This window comes from Haliotis cracherodii, unplaced genomic scaffold (genome assembly GCF_022045235.1).
Source record: "Haliotis cracherodii isolate W230 unplaced genomic scaffold, xgHalCrac1.p SCAF_14, whole genome shotgun sequence".
Lineage (NCBI taxonomy): Eukaryota > Metazoa > Mollusca > Gastropoda > Lepetellida > Haliotidae > Haliotis > Haliotis cracherodii.
In genome coordinates, this window is record NW_027266269.1 from 15,016,017 (window position 1) to 15,043,458 (window position 27,442).

The following is a 27,442-nucleotide window of genomic DNA, read 5'->3' on the forward strand; positions in this document are numbered from 1 at the left end:
GGACACACACCTCCATCTGTGCCATTCACTCACAGAGGACACACACCTCCATCTGTGCTCTTCTCTCACAGAGGACACATACCTCCATCTGTGCCATTCACTCACAGAGGACACACACCTCCATCTGTGCTCTTCTCTCACAGAGGACACACACCTCCATCTGTGCCATTCACTCACAGAGGACACATACCTCCATCTGTGCCATTCACTCACAGAGGACACACACCTCCATTTGTGCAATTCACTCACAGAGGACACATACCTCCATCTGTGCCATTCACTCACAGAGGACACACACCTCCATCTGTGCGATTCACTCACAGAGGACACACACCTCCATCTGTGCCATTCACTCACAGAGGACACACACCTCCATTTGTGCCATTCACTCACAGAGGACACACACCTCCATTTGTGCCATTCACTCACAGAGGACACATACCTCCATCTGTGCCATTCACTCACAGAGGACACACACCTCAATCTGTGCCACTCCCTCACAGAGGACACACACCTCCATTTGTGCCATTCACTCACAGAGGACACACACCTCCATCTGTGCGATTCACTCACAGAGGACACATACCTCCATCTGTGCCATTCACTCACAGAGGACACACACCTCCATCTGTGCCATTCACTCACAGAGGACACACACCTCCATCTGTGCCATTCACTCACAGAGGACACACACCTCCATCTGTGCCATTCACTCACAGAGGACACACACCTCCATCTGTGCGATTCACTCACAGAGGACACATACCTCCATCTGTGCCATTCACTCACAGAGGACACACACCTCCATCTGTGCGATTCACTCACAGAGGACACACACCTCCATCTGTGCCATTCACTCACAGAGGACACACACCTCCATCTGTGCCATTCACTCACAGAGGACACACACCTCCATCTGTGCCATTCACTCACAGAGGACACACACCTCCATCTGTGCCATTCCCTCATAGAGGACACACACCTCCATCTGTGCTCTTCTCTCACAGAGGACACACACCTCCATTTGTGCCATTCACTCACAGAGGACACATACCTCGATCTGTGCCATTCACTCACAGAGAACACATACCTCCATTTGTGCCATTCACTCACAGAGGAGACACACCTCCATCTGTGCCTTTCCCTCACAGAGGACACACACTTCCATCTGTGCCATTCACTCACAGAGGACACACACCTCCATCTGTGCTCTTCTCTCACAGAGGACACACACCTCCATCTGTGCCATTCACTCACAGAGGACACACACCTCCATCTGTGCGATTCACTCACAGAGGACACACACCTCCATCTGTGCCATTCACTCACAGAGGACACACACCTCCATCTGTGCCATTCACTCTCATCTGTGCCAGTCACTCACAGAGGACACACACCTCCATCTGTGCCATTCACTCACAGAGGACACACACCTCCATCTGTGCGATTCACTCACAGAGGACACACACCTCCATCTGTGCCATTCACTCACAGAGGACACACACCTCCATCTGTGCCATTCACTCACAGAGGACACACACCTCCATCTGTGCTCTTCTCTCACAGAGGACACATACCTCCATCTGTGCCATTCACTCACAGAGGACACACACCTCCATCTGTGCTCTTCTCTCACAGAGGACACACACCTCCATCTGTGCCATTCACTCACAGAGGACACATACCTCCATCTGTGCCATTCACTCACAGAGGACACACACCTCCATTTGTGCAATTCACTCACAGAGGACACATACCTTGATCTGTGCCATTCACTCACAGAGGACACACACCTCCATCTGTGCCATTCACTCACAGAGGACACATACCTCCATCTGTGCCATTCACTCACAGAGGACACACACCTCCATTTGTGCAATTCACTCACAGAGGACACATACCTCCATCTGTGCCATTCACTCACAGAGGACACACACCTCCATCTGTGCGATTCACTCACAGAGGACACACACCTCCATCTGTGCCATTCACTCACAGAGGACACACACCTCCATTTGTGCCATTCACTCACAGAGGACACACACCTCCATTTGTGCCATTCACTCACAGAGGACACATACCTCCATCTGTGCCATTCACTCACAGAGGACACACACCTCAATCTGTGCCACTCCCTCACAGAGGACACACACCTCCATTTGTGCCATTCACTCACAGAGGAGACACACCTCCATCTGTGCCTTTCCCTCACAGAGGACACACACTTCCATCTGTGCCATTCACTCACAGAGGACACACACCTCCATCTGTGCTCTTCTCTGTGCCATCTGTGCCATTCACTCTCATCTGTGCCATTCACTCACAGAGGACACACACCTCCATCTGTGCCATTCACTCACAGAGGACACACACCTCCATCTGTGCCATTCACTCACAGAGGACACACACCTCCATCTGTGCGATTCCCTCACAGAGGACACATACCTTGATCTGTGCCACTCACTCACAGAGGACACACACACATTGTATGATATATATGAAAGCCTGATTTGGGGGTGAATAGTGAGAAAGTTGGGTATAAGTCAAATCAGTACGCGTGTTTGTCTATGAGTTAGATGCACAGCCATCTGTTTGTATTCTCCCTTTGTCCACAGGTTAAGGAAGAACCTCAAGGCCTTGCTCCTAGTTCACCCTACACTGTGGCTGAAAACAGTTGTCATGATGACAAAACCTTTCATCAGGTATTACAAAAAAACCAAGACAGCAACAAACTGTACATTTTATCATATCCAGAAAAGGTGGATATTGGTTTCTAGTATCCTTCCTTGAACTTATTGAGGTTTTGTATGTTGACATTGTTTGTCTGGAGTTACTTTGGAATAATTGGAGCCATTTGTACCTCAACAAGCCGGCATGTCAAAACATGGTCATCTTCTTATCTTTGCAGTGTTCTAACATAGTTGATACTTTTAATTAGTCATCAGTCTGTGTGATTAGTAAGTGTATGGCAGCTTAATATTTGTGTGATATGCTTTTTCTGTATTCATGACTATTTTTGTTCCATGACTTGGTTATATTATATTCATTGTAGCAAAGAAAATGTCTGACAAATTTATCTGCAAGGACATGTAGTTCTTATTGGCAAATATTGTCCAGGATCAAACGCCCAGGCCCAAGTCTGCTTTGTTAAATTATTAACAGCTGAACTTTTCCGCCAAGTCAGGCCTAGCTAGCAATCTTACATATCTAGATACTGGTGGTTATAATGTTTAAGCATCATCTTTAGAAGTGAATTGTGTTGGGGGGTTTTAACATATACTATTGTATTTGACCAAGGTGACATGTGGTTGTTTCCAGCTCCAAGTTTACATCCAAGCTCCGCTTTGTGAGGACTTTGCAAGAGCTGTCTCAGCTGCTGCCCATGGACCATGTCTATGTGCCGGACCAGGTGCAGAGGTAATGCATCTTTACAAGGAAACTTTTAATGGAGAAAAACAGACTTAGCAATCGTAAATGTGTATATAACATTGTCCACGAACAGTTTTAGATAATATAGGAAATGCAGCTTATTCACACAATAATAAAAATTAGTTCATATGCTCAAAACATATGATGAAATAATCACATACATCTTTCTTGTTGTGAAAGTCCCATGGTATCCTTCTACATGTTCATGCATCCCTCTATACCAGGTTATGGGTACAATGTGTGAAGCCCATTTCTGGTGTCCCCCACCGTGATGTTGCTGGAATATTGCTAAAAGCAGCGTAAAACCATACTCAGTCAGTCAGTCTATACCAGGTTACTTCGGGAAGAACCACAGAATATATGAAGGGCAAGTAAACTCAACATAGCTAACACATGAAGGGCAAGTAAACACAACACAACAAACACATGAAGGGCAAGTAAACACAACACAACAAACACATGAAGGGCAAGTAAACACAACACAACAAACACATGAAGGGCAAGTAAACACAACACAGGAAAACACATGAATAGCAAGTAAACACAACACAGCAAAACACATGAAAGGCAAGTAAACACAACACAGGAAACACATGAATAACAAGTAAACACAACACAGCAAAACACATGAAAGGCAAGTAAACACAACACAGCAAAACACATGAAAGGCAAGTAAACACAACACAGCAAAACACATGGAAGGCAAGTAAACACAACACAGGAAACACATGAATAACAAGTAAACACAACACAGGAAAACACATGAAAGGCAAGTAAACACAACACATCAAAACACATGAAGGTCAAGTAAACACAACAGCAAAACACATGAGGGGCAAGTAAACACAACAAAGCAAAACACATGAGGGGCAAGTAAACACAATAGCAAAACACATGAAGGGCAAGTAAACAACAGCAAAAAACATGAAGGGCAAGTAAACACAACACAGGAAAACACATGAGGGCCAAGTAAACACAACACAGCAAAACACATGAGGACAAGTAAACACAACACAGCAAACACATGAAGGGCACGTGAACACAACACAACAATACACATGGAGGGCAAATAAACAACAGCAAAACACATGAAGGGCAAGTAAACACAACATAGCAAAACACATGAGGGGCAAGTTAACCTAACAAAACAAATGAGGGGCAAGTTAACACAACAAAGCAAAACACATGAAGGGCAAGTAAACACAACAAAGCAAAACACATGAAGGGCAAATAAACACAACAAAGCAAAACACATGAAGGGCAAGTAAACACAACAAAGCAAAACACATGAAGGGCAAGTAAACACAACATCAAAATACATGAAAGGCAAGTAAACACAACAGCAAAACACATGAAGAGCAAGTAAACACAACAGCAAAACACATGAAGGGCAAGTAAACACGACAAAGCAAAACACATGAAGGGCAAATAAATACAACACAAGAAAACACATGAGGGCCAAGTAAACACAACACAGCAAAACACATGAGGACAAGTAAACACAACACAGCAAAACACATGAGGACAAGTAAACACAACTCAGCAAACACATGAGGGGCAAGTAAACACAACACAACAATACACATGGAGGGCAAAAAAACAACAGCAAAACACATGAAGGGCAAGTAAACACAACATAGCAAAACATGAAGGGCAAGTAAACACAACACAGGAAACACATGAGAGGCAAGTTAACACAAAAGCAAAACACATGAAGGGCAAGTAAACACAACATAGCAAAACACATGAAGGGCAAGTAAACAAAACTTAGCAAAACACATCAAGGGCACGTAAACACAACAGCGAAACACATGAGGGGCAAGTAAACACAACAGCAAAACACATGAAGGGCAAGTAAACACAACATAGCAAAACACATGAGGGCAAGTAAACACAAAAGCAAAACACATGAAGGGCAAGTAAACACAACAGCAAAACACATGAAGTGCAAGTAAACAACAGCAAAACACATGAGGGCAAGTAAACACAACATAGCAAAACACATGAAGGGCAAGTAAACACAACATAGCAAAACACATGAAGGGCAAGTAAACACAACAAAGCAAAACACACGAAGAGCAAGTAAACACAAAGCAAAACACATGAAGGGCAAGTAAACACAACATCAAAATACATGAAGGGCAAGTAAACACAACACAGCAAACACATGAAGGGCAAGTAAACAAAACTTAGCAAAACACATCAAGGGCACGTAAACACAACAGCGAAACACATGAGGGGCAAGTAAACACAACAGCAAAACACATGAAGGGCAAGTAAACACAACATAGCAAAACACATGAGGGCTAGTAAACACAAAAGCAAAACACATGAAGGGCAAGTAAACACAACAGCAAAACACATGAAGTGCAAGTAAACAACAGCAAATACATGAGGGCAAGTAAACACAACATAGCAAAACACATGAAGGGCAAGTAAACACAACATAGCAAAACACATGAAGGGCATGTAAACACAACAAAGCAAAACACACGAAGAGCAAGTAAACACAAAGCAAAACACATGAAGGGCAAGTAAACACAACATCAAAATACATGAAGGGCAAGTAAACACAACACAGGAAAACACATGAATAGCAAGTAAACACAACACAGCAAAACACATGAAGGGCAAGTAAACACAACACAGCAAAACACATGAGGACAAGTAAACACAACACAGCAAACACATGAAGGGCAAGTAAACACAACACAACAATACACATGGAGGGCAAATAAACAACAGCAAAACACATGAGGGCAAGTAAACACAACATAGCAAAACACATGAGGGGCAAGTTAACCTAACAAAACAAATGAGGGGCAAGTAAACACAACAAAGCAAAACACATGAAGGGCAAGTAAACACAACAAAGCAAAACACATGAAGGGCAAATAAACACAACAAAGCAAAACACATAAGGGCAAGTAAACACAACATCAAAATACATGAAAGGCAAGTAAACACAACATCAAAACACATGAAGGGCAAGTAAACACAAGAAAGCAAAACACATGAAGGGCAAATAAATACAACACAAGAAAACACATGAGGGCCAAGTAAACACAACACAGCAAAACACATGAGGACAAGTAAACACAACACAGCAAAACACATGAGGACAAGTAAACACAACACAGCAAACACATGAGGGGCAAGTAAACACAACACAACAATACACATGGAGGGCAAAAAAACAACAGCAAAACACATGAAGGGCAAGTAAACACAACACAGCAAAACATGAAGGGCAAGTTAACACAACACAGGAAACACATGAGGGGCAAGTTAACACAAAAGCAAAACACATGAAGGGCAAGTAAACACAACAGCAAAACACATGAAGGGCAAGTAAACACAACAGCTAAACACATGAAGGGCAAGTAAACACAACATAGCAAAACACATGAGGGGCAAGTTAACATAACAAAACAAATGAGGGGCAAGTAAACACAATAAAGCAAAACACATGAAGGGCAAGTAAACACAACAAAGGAAAACACATGAGGGGCAAATAAACACAACAAAGGAAAACACATGAGGGGCAAGTAAACACAACAAAGGAAAACACATGAAGGGCAAGTAAACACAACAAAGGAAAACACATGAGGGGCAAATAAACACAAAGCAAAACACATGAGGGGCAAGTAAACACAACAGCAAAACACATGAAGGGCAAGTAAACACAACATAGCAAAACACATGAAGGGCAAGTAAACACAACAAAGCAAAACACATGAAGGGCAAGTAAACACAACATAGCAAAACACATGAGGGTCAAGTTAACATAACAAAACAAATGAGGGGCAAGTAAACACAACAGCAAAACACATGAAGGGCAAGTAAACACAACAGCAAAACACATGAAGGGCAAGTAAACATAACAAAGCAAAACACATGAAGGGCAAGTAAACACAACATAGCAAAACACATGAGGGGCAAGTTAACATAACAAAACAAATGAGGGGCAAGTAAACACAACAGCAAAACACATGAAGGGCAAGTAAACACAACAAAGCAAAACACATGAAGGGCAAATAAACACAACAAAGCAAAACACATAAGGGCAAGTAAACACAACAAAGCAATACACATGAAGGGCAAGTAAACACAACAAAGCAAATTACATGAAGGGCAAATAAACACAACACAGGAAAACACTTGAAGGGCAAGTAAACACAACAGCAAAGCTCATGAAGGGCAAGTAAACACAACATAGCAAAACACATGAGGGGCAAGTAAACACAACAAAGCAAAACACATGAAGGGCAAGTAAACAACAGCAAAAAACATGAAGGGCAAGTAAACACAACAGCAAAACACATGAAAGGCAAGTAAACCCAACACAGCAAACAAATGAAGGGCAAGTAAACATAACACAAGAAACACATGAAGGGCACGTAAACACAACAAAGCAAAACACATGAAGGGCAAGTAAACACAACAAAGCAAAACACATGAAGGGCAAATAAACACAACACAGGAAAACACTTGAAGGGCAAGTAAACACAACAGCAAAACACATGAAGGGTAAGTAAACACAACAAAGCAAAACACATGAGGGCAAGTAAACACAACAGCAAAACACATGAAGAGCAAGTAAACACAACAAAGCAAAACACATGAGGGCAAGTAAACACAACAAAGCAAAACACATGAAGGGCAAGTAAACAACAGCAAAACACATGAAGGGCAAGTAAACACAACAAAGCAAAACACATGAAGGGCAAGTAAACAACAGCAAAACACATGAAGGGCAAGTAAACACAATAAAGCAAAACATATGAGGGGCAAGTAAACACAACAAAGCAAAACACATGAAGGGCAAGTAGACACAACAAAGCAAAACACATGAAGGGCAAGTAAACCCAACACAGCAAACAAATGAAGGGCAAGTAAACATAACACAAGAAACACATGAGGGGCAAGTAAACACAACAAAGCAAAACACATGAAAGGCAAGTAAACCCAACACAGCAAACAAATGAAGGGCAAGTAAACATAACACAAGAAACACATGAAGGGCAAGTAAACACAACATAACAAAACACATGAAGGGCAAGTAAACACAACAAAGCAAAACACATGAGGGCAAGTAAACACAACAAAGCAAAACACATGAAGGGCAAGTAAACAACAGCAAAAAACATGAAGGGCAAGTAAACACAACAAAGCAAAACACATGAAGGGCAAGTAAACAACAGCAAAACACATGAAGGGCAAGTAAACACAATAAAGCAAAACACATGAAGGGCAAGTAAACACAACAAAGCAAAACACATGAAGGGCAAGTAAACACAACACAGCAAAACACATGAAGGGCAAGTAAACACAACAAAGCAAAACACATGAAGGGCAAGTAAACACAACAAAGCAAAACACATGAAGGGCACGTAAACACAACACACGGGAGTGAGTTTAGTATTTTGTTCGTTATTTGCTGTTTATAACCTTTTACAGTCTCATTCGATGGGAATTCCCAATGTCATGAACTTGGTCAAGCTTGTGAATATTTTACTGTCATATGCAAAGAGGCAAACATTGATGCAATCTGCATCATAAAATAATCTACCCGGTAATTGATAATATCCACAACTGCAAACATGTTAAAACCTATTAATATGATACCATACCAGTGTATACGAACATGTTACAATAGACTGCGACATAATTTGTGAAATGTTGTTGCAATTAAGTTACATGAGAAACAATGCCCTGTGATGTCAGCCTAGCAATAGGGTTGTTGGGTTGACAGAGATCTATCATCATGTAATGTCATTGATGTTGAGAGTTTTCAATATTTATTGAGAAACTAGTTCTGGTAGTACATATCTTCAACATTCTCATGGTTTAAGCATTTGCTCCTTTTGCCAAGGATCAGAGTTTGATTACTCACATGGGTAGAATGTGTGTGTAGTGTATTCTCCTTATAGTTGTTTACATCTTGTGTGATACAGTTTCCCGCAATATCCAAAGTACACATTATCTTGTTACGTCATATGATGACTTCATGTACGGATGCAATGTCTGAGTAAACTATGATGGCTTCCTTCAATGTTCTGTTGTGTTTGGCATGCACACGAGCAGGCATACACCCGAGTATAAATGTGTGAATACACGACAGTGTGAAGCCCATTTTCTGGTCTCCCCCGCCAAGATATTGCAGGAATATTGCTAAAAGCAGTGTAAAACCATACTCGCTCACTCACTCACTCACTCACTCAACAGGCAAGTAAAAATATTATTTCTTTATTGCAATAACTCTATTGAAATACGTTTATGTGGATTTATGAATTGAATATGAGTAAGTATGGAAATCTTACCTCTGTTGATATTTACTCTGATCATCTACATGAATGCTGTGTTTGTATTGGATGCGTCTCTCTCCCCCACAGCTTCGATGCCAGCCTCCACAGCAGACCCACCTTGTCCACTCCCTCCACCCCCACCTCAGACCCTACCTCCCCTCATTGAGCTCGCAGCAGAACAGGTAGGTACACCTCATGTTCTAGGCATGGCTCCGTCACTCTGCCCATCACTCGCCTCACATCTGCTTCATACTTTCACTTGGTTGCTGACACAGTTTCTTTTTTAAACTGCAGTGTGTAATTAATGTGCGGAGGAGTATCATATATAGTTCTTCACCTTTGAACCTGTAGGTATTATTGAGGACATACTCGGTACTAACATAATAGTAGTAGGTCATTCTGAAGACCATATCCTCAAAATAACGTTAATAACGTAGTAAGTTGTTACCCTTTGTGACTGAAACTTAAGGCTATGCTTCAAACTGAAGAAGATATTCACTGTCCTAGGGCAAGGTGACTGTAGTTATTGTTCCCAGACTGAGTAGTAAGCATCTTCCTTGGCCCTGTTCTACAAAGTGATCTTAGCACTGAAACAGTTGCAACTGCAAAGATTACTCTGAATACCCTACCTCTATGACATCACAGCCATAAGTTCCCTACTTTGGCTGTCATCGCACCATAACATCTTTCAACAGATTCTACTTCATGGCCAAATATCCGATGATTAGTCTTGAGAAAAACCCAATCTTTAGGCCAATGCAACTGGGCATGTTCAAGGCGGGAATACATCACTTCTTTCTTCTGTGTGTGCTGAAGTGAACATCAAAATAAATGTGATCCCATTCAGCACAAATTATGGAAATGTTGTCACACTGTAACTTGTAGATCGTTGTTCAAGACATCATACAGACATCAGATGCTTGCTGTACCTCTGCAAGTATTGAAGATCGTGTACTAACCTAAATAGGTAGTTAGTTCATGGTATTGTGGGAGATGGACTCTCCCTCACCATCACTCTCTGGCATCTGCTCTGGTGCCGCATCAATGTAGTATGTGTACGCCATACTCATTATGTACATACTGCAACAAACTCTCTCAATGTAGTATGTGTACGCCATACTCATTATGTACATACTGCAACAAACTTTCTCAATGTAGTATGTGTACGCCATACTCGTTATGTACATACTGCAACAAACTTTCTCAATGTAGTATGTGTACGCCATACTCATTATGTACATACTGCAACAAACTTTCTCAATGTAGTATGTGTACGCCATACTCATTATGTACATACTGCAACAAACTTTCTCAATGTAGTATGTGTACGCCATACTCGTTATGTACATACTGCAACAAACTTTCTCAATGTAGTATGTGTACGCCATACTCATTATGTACATACTGCAACAAACTTTCTCAGTGTAGTATGTGTATGCATACTCTTTATGTACATACTGCAACAAACTTTCTCAGTGTAGTATGTGTACGCCATACTCATTAGGTACATACTGCAACAAACTTTCTCAATGTAGTATGTGTACGCCATACTCGTTATGTACATACTGCAACAAACTTTCTCAATGTAGTATGTGTACGCCATACTCGTTATGTACATACTGCAACAAACTTTCTCAATGTAGTATGTGTACGCCATACTCATTATGTACATACTGCAACAAACTTTCTCAATGTAGTATGTGTACGCCATACTTATTATGTACATACTGCAACAAACTTTCTCAATGTAGTATGTGTACGCCATACTCATTATGTACATACTGCAACAAACTTTCTCAATGTAGTATGTGTACGCCATACTCATTATGTACATACTGCAACAAACTTTCTCAATGTAGTATGTGTACGCCATACTCATTATGTACATACTGCAACAAACTTTCTCAATGAGAGTTTGGGAAGCACTGGAACAGCAGGGACCGCTCAAAGTCTAAACCGTCTGTAAAAATGTCTGTAAAAATGTCTGTAAAAATGTTGTTGCTAAAAAGTCAAGTCCATTAGTAGTATAGGTAATGGGGGTTCTGCCGCAACTCCACTGGAGCTGGATATTTATACCTATACCGCTACTACAGGTGGCATTTTTTATGCCAAAATAATTATGCGATTCAACGATAGTCATGAGATTAAGTTAAATTGACTCCAGCTCACCACCACCTGGAGCCAATCATTGCTTCAGATGAGCTTAAATGGTAATGAAAATATTCTTTATTATTTTTATCAATAAAGTGATATTCAACATTTTTATTAAGTTCTTCGTTCATTTTACTAGGAGACCAGACTATATAACTACACTCTTCTTGGAAATTGATAAGAAACAATTGATAACCGTATTTGGGTGGTTTGACATCACTGATATAATAAAAACCTTATGGTAATTCTCTCAATTTAATAGCTTTTTCGATCTCCATTATTATATATATTTATGTAAGCATTTGTCTAAATGTGATCTATCGATAGTAAGCAATCTATTTTTAATCTCCAACCAGTTCTTTGGTTTTGGCACGGAATAGTTGACGCGCTTGTTGCCTCCCCTGTTCTATGAACTTTTTTTTCTCGTCTTCGCTAATACCACTGGTCTTACGAGAATTGGATCGAATCTCCTGCTTCATTGTATTGTATTTGGTGAGTTCCGACAGCACTAAACGAAACTCCTCCTCGGATATCTTACAATCGACCATTGCTGTCGAAATATGATCCTCAATGCTGTTCAACTTTGCTTCGGCGAGTATCCGAATACTATCGTGTTTTAATGCTTTCTTTTGCAACCTACGAGAAATGAATTTTATCGATATTCCTGCCAGTCCCGAGACTCCAGCGGCTATTTCCATGCCGAGCACGATAGGCGCAGCGATTATAGTTGATAGTAAACCGACACCAGCTACACCGAGTCCCATGCCAGCTGCTACAAGCGCTGTATCAACTCCGTCCAGATCATTCACGGCTTTGCGATACTTTTTATACAATCCAAGTCTCAACTCCCTATCCTGCTCTATTCGATGTTTTATGTCGCTTATTTGATGTAATCGAAATCCATCAACAGTTTCCATCTTTTCAAATGCCTCATCGAGCGCCGGATATAAACTCATTGTGTATATTATGAATATATAATAGTCTTTAATTGGTCTTGCTTAAATGTTTTGAGAGTATACATCAACCTTATCAAATTAATATTATATGACAAGAATATCTTAGTAAGAGAAATGCTGTCACTTTTAATAATTTGGACCCCCTCGAGGGTTGCAACATGTGATGCTCCGATATGAATAATACTGCAACGTTGACGCTCGTGTTTCTTGAGCCATTTAATCGATAGACCTGGTAATATTTCGAAGGCATCTTCAGGTGCATCTCCGAACAAGACTTCAATAAAATATTAGGTATTGCACTCAAGTTAACTTTGATATCATCGAATTCAGCAACCAAATTTAAACTAACATTCTTTCAGGCTGGACGACTATATAACATATGACCTGGGTCTTCTGGCAGGGGAGTGACTAACACACTTTTTCGTTTTAACGGGATATAGGCCGCGAGTATGATGCCACTATTTAATATCTTAGTTAAATTATGTCCCTTACCCATCATCACATAAGGTGGGGTAATGACGATATTCAATAGGCACTCGATGTTTGCTTGGACCATAGTCCATTTATTCTCACCGTTGCGAGTAATATTGTACAAAGTATTTTTAATGAGTCTACTAATGTTGACATCGCTTAAATCTTCTAGATTACCCGTGAATGTAACTTCTTTCCACCTTGTATACATTATCGTGTAAGTGTAAAGCGTATAACTTACCATCGGTACCGGGTTTACCGAATCCTTCTGTGTCTCCGAGATCGGAAAGCGCAATTGTATTACATTTTCTGAGCGTTCCAGGGCCTGATGCATCAACCATTATTTATAATATGGAGTGTTACACCTAAGTATCCTATATGTACAGGTTGGTGTCTTACATCTAATACAGAAATTTTGAGGTCTGAAATAATACCCCGCTTTAATTTTTTATATTGTATTGGTGAGAAAGATTCCGTTCTACCGCTATCATATTTTTCATTTTTCACTGGAACAGATCTGAGCAGAGTTAACGACTTTCTAGTTGAATATTATTTGTCGTGCTTATTTGGTCAAGATGGATGCACAACTCTTTATAGGGAACTAAATCGGGCAATGTCTCTCCATCAATTGTTGACCTGAATATTGATAAAATTCTGCGTGTAAATTCAAGCATAGCTGATAAGTTCCCTAAAATCGGTACACCTTTTTCTCCAGTGTTGATTTTCACTGTCCCATTCGACTCATCTTGTGTTAGACTACTTCCATTAGGCTTAAAAATTTCATCATTGAGTGAGCATAAGCTGTAATACCCATCAGGTATAATAATGAATTTTTCAATTCGATTTTTTTCATCTAATATCCATATCTTATTATTACCTCTCACAGCACTTATATTGGTCCACAGCGGGTAATACGTTACGTCACAGATAGCGACTTTGAGCTGACCATCCGAGTTATCGATAGTATGAAGCAGTTCAATAGACTGACCATTTGTTATTCCCGGGAGTGTAACATACATATTAACTATACAATGATACTATATCATAACTTAAATATGAAATCGAGATACATTACTAATCATTCGATTATGGCACGGAATAATTGACGCGCTTGTTGCCTCCCCTGTTCTATGAACTTTTTTTTCTCGTCTTCGCTAATACCACTGGTCTTACGAGAATTGGATCGAATCTCCTGCTTCATTGCGTTGTATTTGGTGAGTTCTGACAACACAAAACGAAACTCCTCTTCGGATATCTTACAATCGACCATTGCTGACGAAATATGATCCTCAATGCTGTTCAACTTTGCTTCGGCGAGTATCCGAATACTATCGTGTTTTAATGCTTTCTTTTGCAACCTACGAGAAATGAATTTTATCGCTATTCCTGCCAGTCCCGAGACTCCAGCGGCTATTTCCATGCCGAGCACGATAGGCGCAGCAATTATAGTTGATAGTAAACCGACACCAGCTACACCGAGTCCCATGCAAGCTGCTACAAGCTTAAGTATCCTATATGTACAGGTTGGTGTCTTACATCTAATACAGAAATTTTGAGGTCTGAAATAATACCCCGCTTTAATTTTTTATATTGTACTGGTGAGAAAGATTCCGTTCTACCGCTATCATATTTTTCATTTTTCACTGGAACAGATCTGAGCAGAGTTGAACAACTTTCTAGTTGAATATTATTTGTCGTGCTTATTTGGTCAAGATGGATGCACAACTCTTTATAGGGAACTAAATCGGGCAATGTCTCTCCATCAATTGTTGACCTGAATATTGATAAAATTCCGCGTGTAAATCCAAGCATAGCTGATAAGTTCCCTAAAATCCGTACTCCTTTTTCTCCAGTGTTGATTTTCACTGTCCCATTCGACTCATCTTGTGTTAGACTACTTCCATTAGGCTTAAAAATTTCATCATTGATTGAGCATAAGCTGTAATACCCATCAGGTATAATAATGAATTTTTCAATTAGATTTTTTTCATCTATAAATATCCATATCTTATTATTACCTCTCACAGCACTTATATTGGTCCACAGCGGGTAATACGTTACGTCACAGATAGCGACTTTGAGCTGACCATCCGAGTTATCGATAGTATGAAGCAGTTCAATAGACTGACCATTTGTTATTCCCGGGAGTGTAACATACATATTAAATATACAATGATACTTTATCATAACTTAAATATGAAATCGAGATACATTACTAATCAATCGATTATAGTAACTGCCTCTGGTGCTGAATTTTTCGTTAAATTCCACGATATCTTTGAAAAGTACAGGGTCACGGCAACTAGCGATAAAATGGTGCACGATTGGTTTCACAATCTGATGCAATTTTGGCAGAATCAGTTAAACTTTGCCATATGGTGTGCCACAACGGGATATGGCGTATCTCTTTATTCCCCAGGATTTGAACTAAATAAGTCTGTTATAACATTTCACGTGTACTATCAGATTAGACATATACTTAATGAAATTAATGCTCCATTACCGCAGGATCGAGCGGGGAATACCACAAATAATAATTATGATAGGTCCGCGTATGAGCGTATTAGTAATGAATTTAATGTTTTAAATTTAAGGAGCAAACCATGGTCTAGGTGTTCCGTACAGCGAACAAAGAACTGTTAAAGAAGTCAGGGATGATTTAGTTAAAAAAAGTCATCAGCCATTCGATCCATTTAAATTATTACAGAGAGACACTCTTTTTGTAAGATTGCATAATCTTAATCATGGCTGGGAACTTTCGAGTAACGATTGGAGAGGTTCTCTTATGAGTTTTAAGGTTGTTTTGGCTTATATTGTTACAAAATTTATACAAATGAACGATACCGCAAATACTTGGAATGAATTTCTTAATGATAAAACGGAAAATAATTTCACTAACCCAGGAGTTGTAAGATTTAATGAATCGATATGAACTTATGTATGGGCAATTCTCGGTGTACAATCGCAAACACGAACGTCCATTATCGGTTCTGGGACGGCGCTCGATGCACAAAAACAGTTTATCGCAAACGTGGAGGACGCCATTAATTCACCAGTTGACATACCATCGTCTATAAAACGTTTTCAAGATGTATTACAATACGCTCAATCCAAAGTGGACTACGTTTATGCGCCGGGATTATACATGTCTCCGAGTAATATGGAACTTAAGATCGGTCAAGTGATAGGCTATAATAATAAAATTGTTATTGCTACCCATCAACAAAAAACAGGTATAAATTCAGATATTAACGTCGAATTAATAATGCAAACAATCACAGGCGAAAAGGGAATAGTCAAGCCTCAAACACCAACTATTGCTCAACCATCTACTGACGCACAAGTGCCACCACATATTGCGGCTAAAAATCAACAACATATCGATGAAAAAACAGCGCTTGTATTAGGTGGAGTCGCGGCTGGTTTACTCATGATTTGGTTAAATAGTTCTTAGCGGATACGTTCAACAGCCCTGCAATTGCTACGATCAGTGCCCACAAGTTTTGACTAAGCCAAGTGGTGGTCTTAGCTAATAAATTCAATAGCCAGGAAACAACACTCCCTATTATACTGGGAAGTGCGGCCGCAGCTTTCTCAGCGAGCTTTCCCAGTGCTGAACCTAATGCTTTTAAATGCTTCTTTATCCACTCTTTTATACCATCCGATGTAGGCGGTAATCCGCTACCACCTGTACCACCTGTGCCACCGGTTAACGCGAGAGTCAAAGTCGATATAATAAATCCCAACGTGGTTAAAATACTGGCAATTGTTATTCCCTGTTCTCTGAACAATGTTTTAATTTTATCGGCCAGTGTAGTGTCATCGTTGAGGACTTGATCGATAGTTTCTCGAATTCGACTGATTTGCGAACGAAGTGCCTCTTCATTACTGGAAGCTGCTTCGAGGCAGGCCGATCTTTCGTCTTATAAGTTACGCAATCTTTCCGCTACGGGGCGTCTACTGAACTCATCACCCACATGTTCAAGTTTTGTTTTCTCGTAAGCTATATGCTTGTCGATTTCGGATATCTTGGCTATATTATTGATGAGTTCTCCCCGCATTGTTTGCATTGCCTTGTCAAGACCTCGTAATTCCCTAATACTAAACTCCGAGGATGGTAATTATCGTAATAGGTATCTAAGATTTCTCCGAGTCCGTCCGAGGCTACCATCGAGGAAGCTTCCAAATTATCTGTTTTGTTAACGAGTTTATCACGCACAGTCCGAAGAACCTTAGTAGTCTTTGCGGGAAGTTTTTTCTCGTCGGTAGTAGTCCATCAAACCTAATTCATCACGAACAGCGGCTATCGTAGACAAGGCTAGGGGCTTACGAGTACGATAATGCATAAGATCAATATCCGGAGAGCCACGCAGTCGCAATATTCCTTTACTATCTATCTCAAACTTTGAATAGTCACGACCAATAGGACTGTCATCTTTAAAGGTATGGTAATAATCATCAACGGCTGGTTTCAAAAGTTCATCATTTACTTTTGATTGTAAAATTTCATCGTTAAGATTCGTAAATCTGGTTTCATCAGTACCCTCTTCGATTGGATTTGGGTTATCTAAATAATCTAGATCAAAATCAGTCATTTTTATATTAAACATATGGTTATATAAATTCAATATAACAATGTCTTCGCAATACGGACGCAAGTTAAACCCACAACGTAGACTTCGAGATCCATTAGGGGTCAAAGCAATTCGTCAGTCTGTAACTATAACTAATAACCCTAGTACCATCGATCAGAATCAAACGCTTCTAATTCGCTTTCCTAATCTCGGCGCACACGATATGTTAGTTCCGGGAACTGTCCGACTAGCGTTTACGATTATTTTGACTTCTACCGACGTTAACAGGAAGCCCGTTCAGAACATAGGTCGTGCTATCGTTAAGAAAATCGTCATTAAAATTAGCGGTAATGAGGTTTTGAGTATCGACGATAGCGATGTATACTATTGTTACATGGATCTCTGGAGAACGGATAAAGAGCGGGAAAACTTACAGTACCAAGGTATTTGTAATCGGAACACATTGAGACTGTGCGTAGGTGCTGAAAATTGTGATAGTACCGTTGTAAAAGATAAGGCCGTTGCCGACGCATTAGGTAACCGATTCTATGTTCCCCTAGACTTTGAATTACTAGATTCCCACATGCCCTTTTATTAAGCATCCCTAGGCGATAGTTTAGAATACGAACTCACTTTTAATGACTACAGTCGAGTAATCAGAGCTGCTGAAAATGATAGCTATTCCATTGACAATATCTCACTGGAGTACGATATGATAATGGATCCCGAATTAGCCAGACAAATTAGTAACCATTATACCGGAAGTTTAGTACGATCACGTGCTGCGACACAGGAAGATCACGAGGAACAAAAAGATACTATGTGGAATATCAATCTAAATGTCCCCACAAGGTCGTTGAAGGGTATTTTAATGTTGTTCGAGGACCCCTCCGATGCGTTTAAAAGAAATACCGAGAAGTTCTACAATCCCAAGATTACAAAAGTAGAATTGACTATTGAGGGCGTTCCTAATCAACTATATAGCCAAGGAATGCTGGCTTATCACCAGTGGGATGAGATTAAAAAACTTCCTTCTATAAAACGAAGCCCTGAAGTTATCGCGGTCGTGAAAGATCTGTCTCTCCGGAGTGTATTGATGGGTGAATACCTCACCACGAAGTACGCACTATGGCTCGACATGTGAACCACAGACGATGACCAACTACACGGCAGCGGGAGGAGAATAGAAAATGCTAGCGAGGGTGCCACCATACAGATAACGAAGCTTCAGGAATCAGCTGGTAAATTAAACATATGTTTGTACGTGATTATGTATGCACAACTTAATATACAGAATGGGAGATTCGTGCAAGCAATCTATTAATAATCTTTTACCTAAAGATCTGCACTGCGCCATCATATGCGTGCAAACGGGCTGCGGAAAAACAGCTTTTATTCTAGATATTTTACAAAGTCATTATCGGGACGTTTTCGATCATATTATTATTCTGTGTCCGACTATAAGCGTAATATAACATACCTATCGAGAGATTGGGTAATGAATGACGACTGGGTACACAGAGTCGATCCGGGCGATCGTTTACAAGACTGTTTACGAGTATGTCACGAAAAATACAAAGGAGAATCAACTCTTCTCATAATAGACGACTGCAGCGCGAGTAAAGAATTAACAAAAAAAGGAAAGATATGCTTTCGTATTTAGCATTCTCCGGACGGCATACTCAACATAGCGTTTTGGTACTTACGCCAAAATACAACTCTGTCCTGAAAGATCTCAGAGAGCAGACCAAATGGGTAGCCCTGTTTCATTGCAAAGACCGAGATGAATTTGAGGAATGTCTACGCGAAAATGATGTTATTTATACCAAGTCCGAACGAGATAAAGTCAGAAAACTGTTATCATCACTGAAGCACTGTAAACTCGTATTAAAAACCGATCAACCAGCTGCTTATGCAATTGTAGCAAAATGTGGCAAAATTATAACAAAATTATAAGAAAATTATAGGAAAATTATAGCAAAAATGTAGCAAAATGTAGCAAATTGAACATTAGCGGTTAATTTGACATAAAATGTGGTTCGAAATCATCATTCTTTCGGAACAGTTCATTATTACGGGATGTATTGGATATGCCGTACTATATTATGTTAGAGTTAAATATCTCCTTAGGTATTACATTATGGAATGCGTCGAACTCATCGAACAAATGCTCAAAGAATCTGATGCTGATCAACATGTTGATAAATCTTTAGATAAACATAGAGAAAGACTCGCGGCTTTGGTAGCCGGTGGAAAATGTTCCCAATATTTAGGAGAAAATTATACCATCGAAAAAATTGATAACATGACAGACGAAGAGATTAAAAAACTGTACGCGCGTTACGAGTCTAGACTGGGAGCTACCATGACTAAAACGATAGGGTCGGCTATATCACAACTATACACAGTCGTAGCTAGTACATTTCTCCCTATCCCGGCACAACATCGCATGTATTTATGCGAATCTCTAGAGAAAGACCCATTCATCGAACACGCTATAAGCTCAGTGAGCTGTGAGTTTTATCATAGATACGGAATGTTCCTAGCTCCATTCACCACAGCTTTACTAACAGCTAGGTATTGTCAATTTAAACATACGTGCCCACTTAATAATAATGGAGACTCAAGTGACACCACAACAGATTGTGAACGAAACTGCACAACAGATTGCGGAAACGCAACAACATGTGAAACCACAACAGATAGTGATTGAGGAACCACCACATGTGAATGAGAAAATACTAAAAGCCAGAGTGACAAAGAATCCTTTGAAAATAGCAGCTGGGAGGAAGGTTGGGCTGGCGAAGAAAGCGAAATTAATAAATAATTCAAATATTAATCCGATTAAAACATGGGCACTAGTAGGAGTTGCTGGTATAGCGGCTGTATGGTTCTTTTATAAGACCGGAGAAGAGAAAACGTCACCCCCAATGCAACAACAAGTTCAATTAGAGGTTAGCCCCCATATAATGCTATAAGAAGCATGACTACTCCAGTTACAGACGGTAAAATGTTGGTAAACGCAACGTATCATTCAGCGGTGGTCACCAGCTTGGCCATTGGCTATGCCCGTATAGCTAAAATGATTACTAAAGCCACACCTCCCAAGCTAGATTTTAATGGATATGATATCGGAATGATGGTTCTGAATATTGGATTATCTATGGCAACGAAGGAGATACTCATCAAACAAGGGCTTATCCCGGAAGACATAATGAAGTAATTAATTAAACATTTGAATATTTTATATTCATTTACTATGGCATCAATTGCGATGATGGTCAGTGGAGCTATTGTTAATGCTCTAGCTTTTTCGGGGAGTAATTTTTCATTTTCTAGTATGAGAGGTTTCGAGCAGAAAAGACATAATAAAGCTTTAGAACAACTAGAAAAAGCTCAGTCACAATGGGCCAGAAATAGGACATTAAGATTAGATTTTATTCATGAAGAACTGCGTAAGGAAGGACATTCAATTCAAACGTTTAAGGATGTCGAATCTGCCATGCACGAATACTTCCTCGTTTATGGGAAAAAACTTGACCCAATACAGAGACCAAAAATGAGTCAGTTTTATACACCGTCAGAGGCTCAAAAGAACCATGAGGTTGCATTTGTGATAATGGGGTTAACTGCTGTATTGATTTTCAGCTATACCATGACCTAGTTAGCTAATCTATAAATAGCGTTGGCTGATTGCCTAATCAATAGTGTAGATGTGATTTGCATTTAGACAAATGATATGATAGATGTATAAACCATGAATCATTGCAGATTTACACTCATGGGTAAAAAAACTCTATGTAACCGACGCTGTGTTGAAATTTACTGCGGCATACACAATTATTACATCAGGCGCGGAAACATAAACTATACATGTTCTGTATGCGGGATAGGGTTCAAAGGTCATTATTGTTTATGTAAGGAACACGGTGCTGATAGGGTCAGGAACCAGAGAGATTACATCAATGAGAGGAATAGGTTGGGGAGAATACGTATTTAGATATATGAAAAACAACCAATTAGACATTTGTCTCATTTTCCATATACCATTCAACCACAATGGTTTTTGTCAGAGAATTGAAGGCTATGGCAAAGCAATGTGGTCTACGTGGATATTCTCGAATGAGAAAAGCTGAATTGATTACCTTACTCGGTTTGGAATACAACAAACCCCAGACTGTTAGGGAACTCAAAGCTCAAGCGAGAAACAGTGGGCTGAGAGGTTATTCTCGAATGAGAAGAGCTGAATTGATCGCTTTACTAGATAATAATGATGTTGAACAACAAGAATTAATATTTGTACCCACATCCGCCGGCGTTGGTAAATATCTAAGAGGTTGGAAGATGGATATTAATTCCAACATGGATGTTATCGATATTAAGCCCATCATATCGAGTAAAATTAACGAGGAGTTAGATGATTTACATAGTATAAAATACCGGCTGACGATTAAAAATGTTATTGAGTAAAAGTAGCGCAGATGATAGCACCGAATATACCGAACCATATTTCCGTAGCAATCAAGAAGTTATAATCGAATCCGATACTATAAACGCATCATTAGATACATCAATTCAGAGGATACAGGAAACTTTAGAACGCCTGAGTTTCGGGTTGGGGTGTGGATAAAATCAATAGTTTATATTTAGATATAGCAAATTATATGCCCTTCAAAGGTGGATCTTATATAGATTTACCCCCGTATTATAAGAAGAAAAAAGCCATAATTAACGTAAAAAATAAATCTGATGACTGTTTAAGAATGATGATAAGATCTGCATTGTTCCCCGTAGATTCTAAAATTGCAAATAGACCTTCTAGCTATCCCCAAAACAATGGACTCAACTTCGATGGTATAGAGGAACCAACACCAATATCACAAATTGATAAGGTGGAAAAGCAAAATAATTTAGCTATAAATGTTTTCGGACATTCTAAAGGAATTGTTGTACACAGGATAAGCTCCGCTCCAGAACATATCCCCAGAATCAATTCATTTCTGATCGAAAAAGATGGAAAATATCATTATACATGGATAAAGAGTTTAAACAGGCTATTATACGATCAAACAAAACATAAAGAAAAGAAATATTTCTGCGACAGATGCCTACATGGGTACAGCAGACAAGATCTATTAGAAGCGAATAAAGAAGACTGTAGAGGTGTTGGACAGACCGCTATCAGGATCGATATGCCTAAAGAGGGAAAAAATATATTAAAATTTGAACATTATTGTAATCAAATGCCAGTACCGTACGTAATTTACGCCGACTTCGAAGCGGTTATCAAACCCATAGAAAATACTGAACGCAATACTGTTAGTAGTTTTACGTACAAAACTCAAGAACATATTCCTTGTGGATTTGGATATATAGTTGTAAGGTATGATGGGAAAACAAACCAGCCCGTGATTTACAGAGGTCCCGATGCAGCGGGAAAGTTCCTAGAATATCTACAAAATGAAGAGAGAATAATCAGGGAAAAATTATCGTTTAAGAAACCCATGTGTATGACGAGGGATGATTGGAGGGCCCATAAGAAGTCAACGAGTTGTCATGTTTGTAATAAACCCCTGGATGGGGATTCCGTAAGAGATCATTGTCACGTCACGGGTAATTATCGGGGAGACGCGCACAACGAGTGTAACTTGAAACTAAAAATGAATATCTCAAACAATACCCATCCCCGTTGTGTTTCATAACCTTAGGGGATACGATTCACATCTCATTATGCAAGCTATCTCAAAGACCGATGGCGGTTTAACGTGCATTCCTAATAATATGGAAAAATACATATCGTTCTCGTTGACTAAACCTATACATTATAGGGACAAGGATGGGAAATCTAGAATAAAGCAAAGTAATGGGCTTAGATTCATAGACTCTGTACAGTTTCTGTTATCTTCCCTGGACAATTTAGCTAATGCGAACAATCCCGATGACTTTGCGATAACAAATCAATATACCGATAAGATAACTCGTCATTTGTTGCTGAGAAAAGGTGTATATCCTTACGAATATATGGATGATTGGTCTAGATTCGAAGAAACTGAATTACCACCCCTTGAATCATTCTATAGTAACTTAACAGAATCTAAAATAACAGATGCCGATTATGAACACACTCTGACAGTCTGGTATAAATTAGGTTGTAAGAATTTAGGCGATTATCACGATCTGTACTTAAAAACCAATGTACTGTTACTCGCCGATATATTCGAGATATTTAGAAAGACATGTTAAAAACAATACGGCTTGGACCTGGCATGGTACTATTCCAGTCCCGGACTATCGTGGGATGCATTGTTGAAGAAGACCGGCGTAGAACTAAAACTACTCACAGATTACGATATGCACTTGTTTATTGAGAAAGGATTAAGAGGTGGTATATCGATGGCAGCGAAAAGGTATTCTAAGGCTAATAATAAATTAGTGGAAGGATACAATCCGAGTAAACCCGACACGCACATATTATATCTCGACGCTAACAATTTGTATGTATGTCGGATTAAGACCTAAGATGTTTTCTATAAAGAAGTCCGATAATGGGGAGATAAGAAAAGCTAAGGGCGTTAAGAAGTATGTTGTAAAAAAGCATATCAAACATGAACAGTATAAAGAATCATTATTCAAACACGAAATGAACTCTTTAAGAAGTTACAATCATAGGATATGTTGATTAAGAATGAACAAGACATCATTATCCTCCTTAGATACAAAGATACAAAGAGATCGATTGATAATGATGGTGTAATTAACTATACTTATGGTTATGGTGGTAATACCGTACCGTCGGGAACTATGAACAACTCTTCTCGTACAAATGCCCTACCCGGTCCATCTTGAAGATAATAAAGAATAGGCTCTCCTTCTTTCGTAACCAATTGACTAATGTTATACGTCTTAAGGGACCATATGGGATCGGTTGCGCGACGTAGGCCTCCTTCGAGTTCACCGGGCTGGTATAAATATCTTACCCTTACTCTATCCGTAAGAGCTGAAGATTCGGAAGTCACAGATTTCATTTTAATAGCATCGGATGGTTTCTTCCCTATTAATCTCGTCACTTCATTATTTAGCGCTGATACAACAGCTGATAATCGTGTCACCAATTCGGTTGATCTCAGTCGCTCGGATTTCATTTCGATCCCATACTGATAGCCAAACTAACGTTCCGCTAATGTCCGGTTAAATCTTTCGATGATAGCTTGACTACGGTGGGCCTCTTTTTCACCACGCCTGATTTTGACATCGTGCTTTGTTAACAGTTTAGTTATCGATCCCATAAACTCGCGACCAGGATCTACTTGAAATAGCTTAGGCCATTTTAGCGGCCCGCGTTTATATATGCGACTCAGTGCATTAGCTACTTCTGTTGAATCTTTCGAGGTTAGTGGCTCAGCCTCTTTGTATCGACTAACCACATCCACTACTGTTAAAGCGTATGTATACGTTTTGCGTTTTACCTTATTGTGGGGAAGAAACAAGAGGTCAGCCTGATGAACTTCATTCGTTGTAAAAGTATCAAACTTCTTCCTCGGTATATAACGCGGTGCCGGTAAATATATTTGCCACATCGCTTGTTTCTTTAACCAATCCTTGGCCACATCTTTAGATACCTTAGCCGCGGTGGCTAATTTTTTTATTGCTCCAACACCTTTCCAATATCCTCGTGGGCTATAGTAAATTTTATTCATTATTAATTAATATTGATGTTTCGTTTAATACAACTCATGACTATCGTTGCATTGCATAATCATTTTGGCATAAAAAATGTCACCTGTAGTAGCGGTATAGGTATATAAATCCAGCTCCAGTGGAGTTGCGGCAGAACCCCCATTACCTATACTACTCCATTGGCTCTTGACTTGTAGTGAATATCCAGGCTCAACCTCTTGGTGGGACCACCCATCTCTCCTGGTCCTGGACTGAATTCTCTTATTCATTGTCATCCATTACATCATCTATGGCAGTATTATTTGATAAACATTTTGCTTCCATTGCTCACAAAATTTGGTATCTTAGAAAGTCTGTATCTCAGCAAAAAGATAATTGGTCTAGATTTCTACAGCTCTTCTTCCATGAGTGGATGATATATTGCCTGTCACCTCTCCAACTATCAGGACAAAAGTAATGTTGTCATGAGGGGTAGGGATGCTCATAGCATGTCTCAACATAACAGGATTGATAATCAACATCTTCCCTGGGATTATCAACCTGATACTTTACATGGAAAATCCCATGCTGCTGAAACACAAAAACCTGACTTACACTCATCATCAAGTCACCCTGTCCACCTGACTTTGCTTATGGATCTCGATTACCGACTACCAGACTTCAGTATAACACCAACCGCGGTGTAACCTGTGGGAAAATTACCGTGGCCAGTTCGAATTGAGGTGGGGAAGGTTCAGCCTAGGCCAGATCTTGACTCTAACCTTGGCCGGTTCTGTCACATCTTTGGCCAATTCTTCTCCACTGTGGTCAGACCTTCCCCAGGTGTTCATTCAATTGTCTTGACGAGGGAAAAGAGATTTTTGAGGCCAAGTCTCTCCCGTCAGGATTTCTTCAGGAAAACTATATTTTATATAATTTTCATATTTTATTAAACTTTGTCTTCATCTATCTATTCATCTTCAAATATTTTAGATTTTATTCCACAATGTTGAAAGGTTTCTATAATTATAGAATATGATTGGCAAGTGCTAGCGTCTATGTGAGTGATTGCTTCTAAGCTTCAAGTGATATTCATGATGTTTCTGTAATGTTTTTGTATAATGTTAAAACTTCACTGAAAACGGAAAAAAGGATGTAACTCAAGTAGAGTAGGAACTTATTAAATACATGTGAATGTAGCATGGTTAGACGGAGGAATAATACTGCTGACATATCACGTTTTGTCAAAACAGTTACTGTACACCTTGAAATTTATGCGTTTCCAAATTAATACGACTGCTGACCCCAAGCAAAACTGCGACTAAATATCAATGCAACTCCCCCAACCCCATCCCTTGTGGAATGTACATATCCTTTTATTAGCGCTCAGTAGAGCACTTCTGTAAAAACAATAAACATTGTTTTCCTGAAAACAACATACAGTTTATATGTCTATTCTGTTGACTGGCATGAAGGAAGTTCAAAGGCAATAACATAATTTAACCAACAACAGTTCACCGATTGGTTTGTTTTTGTTTGTTTGATTGTTGTTTAACGCCACACTCAGTAATATTCCAGCTATATGACCGCTGTCTGTAAAATAATCGAGTCTGGACCAGACAATCCATTGATTTACATCATGAGCATCGATCCACACTGATTGGTATCCGGAGAAGATGTCAACAAACTTGGCAGATGACAAGACAAAGGCTGTAGATCTGAGGAGTGTGGTGAAGCCTATCGGTGCACGTTGGGTTGCGTGGATGGCGTCTGTCTGGACTGCTTGAGTGGTCAATGATGCCTAGTTTAACACAGTAGGTAGAACTCTTGACTTCAGCAGTGATAACTCACCAGATGCCTTTTGTGTAGTTCTTATTCTTTGAATGATTTTGTAATA

The 27,442-nt window shown here is 39.7% G+C and overlaps 1 protein-coding gene across 5 annotated transcripts in view; it reads left to right on the forward strand.

Annotated features, from left to right (window-relative positions):
- LOC139461024 (uncharacterized) overlaps positions 1–27,442 on the forward strand; it is a 181,647-nt gene that overhangs the window by 138,669 nt on the left and 15,536 nt on the right. For 4 of the 5 annotated variants that reach the window (XM_071242508.1, XM_071242509.1, XM_071242512.1 and 1 more), the window contains 2 exons: positions 2,616–2,702; positions 3,319–3,417. In XM_071242508.1, coding sequence (XP_071098609.1) covers positions 2,616–2,702; positions 3,319–3,417 — 186 coding nt within the window. Of the gene's footprint in view, positions 1–2,615; positions 2,703–3,318; positions 3,418–9,824; positions 9,920–27,442 lie in introns of all 5 variants that reach the window. The other variant, XM_071242510.1, reaches the window with a different exon arrangement.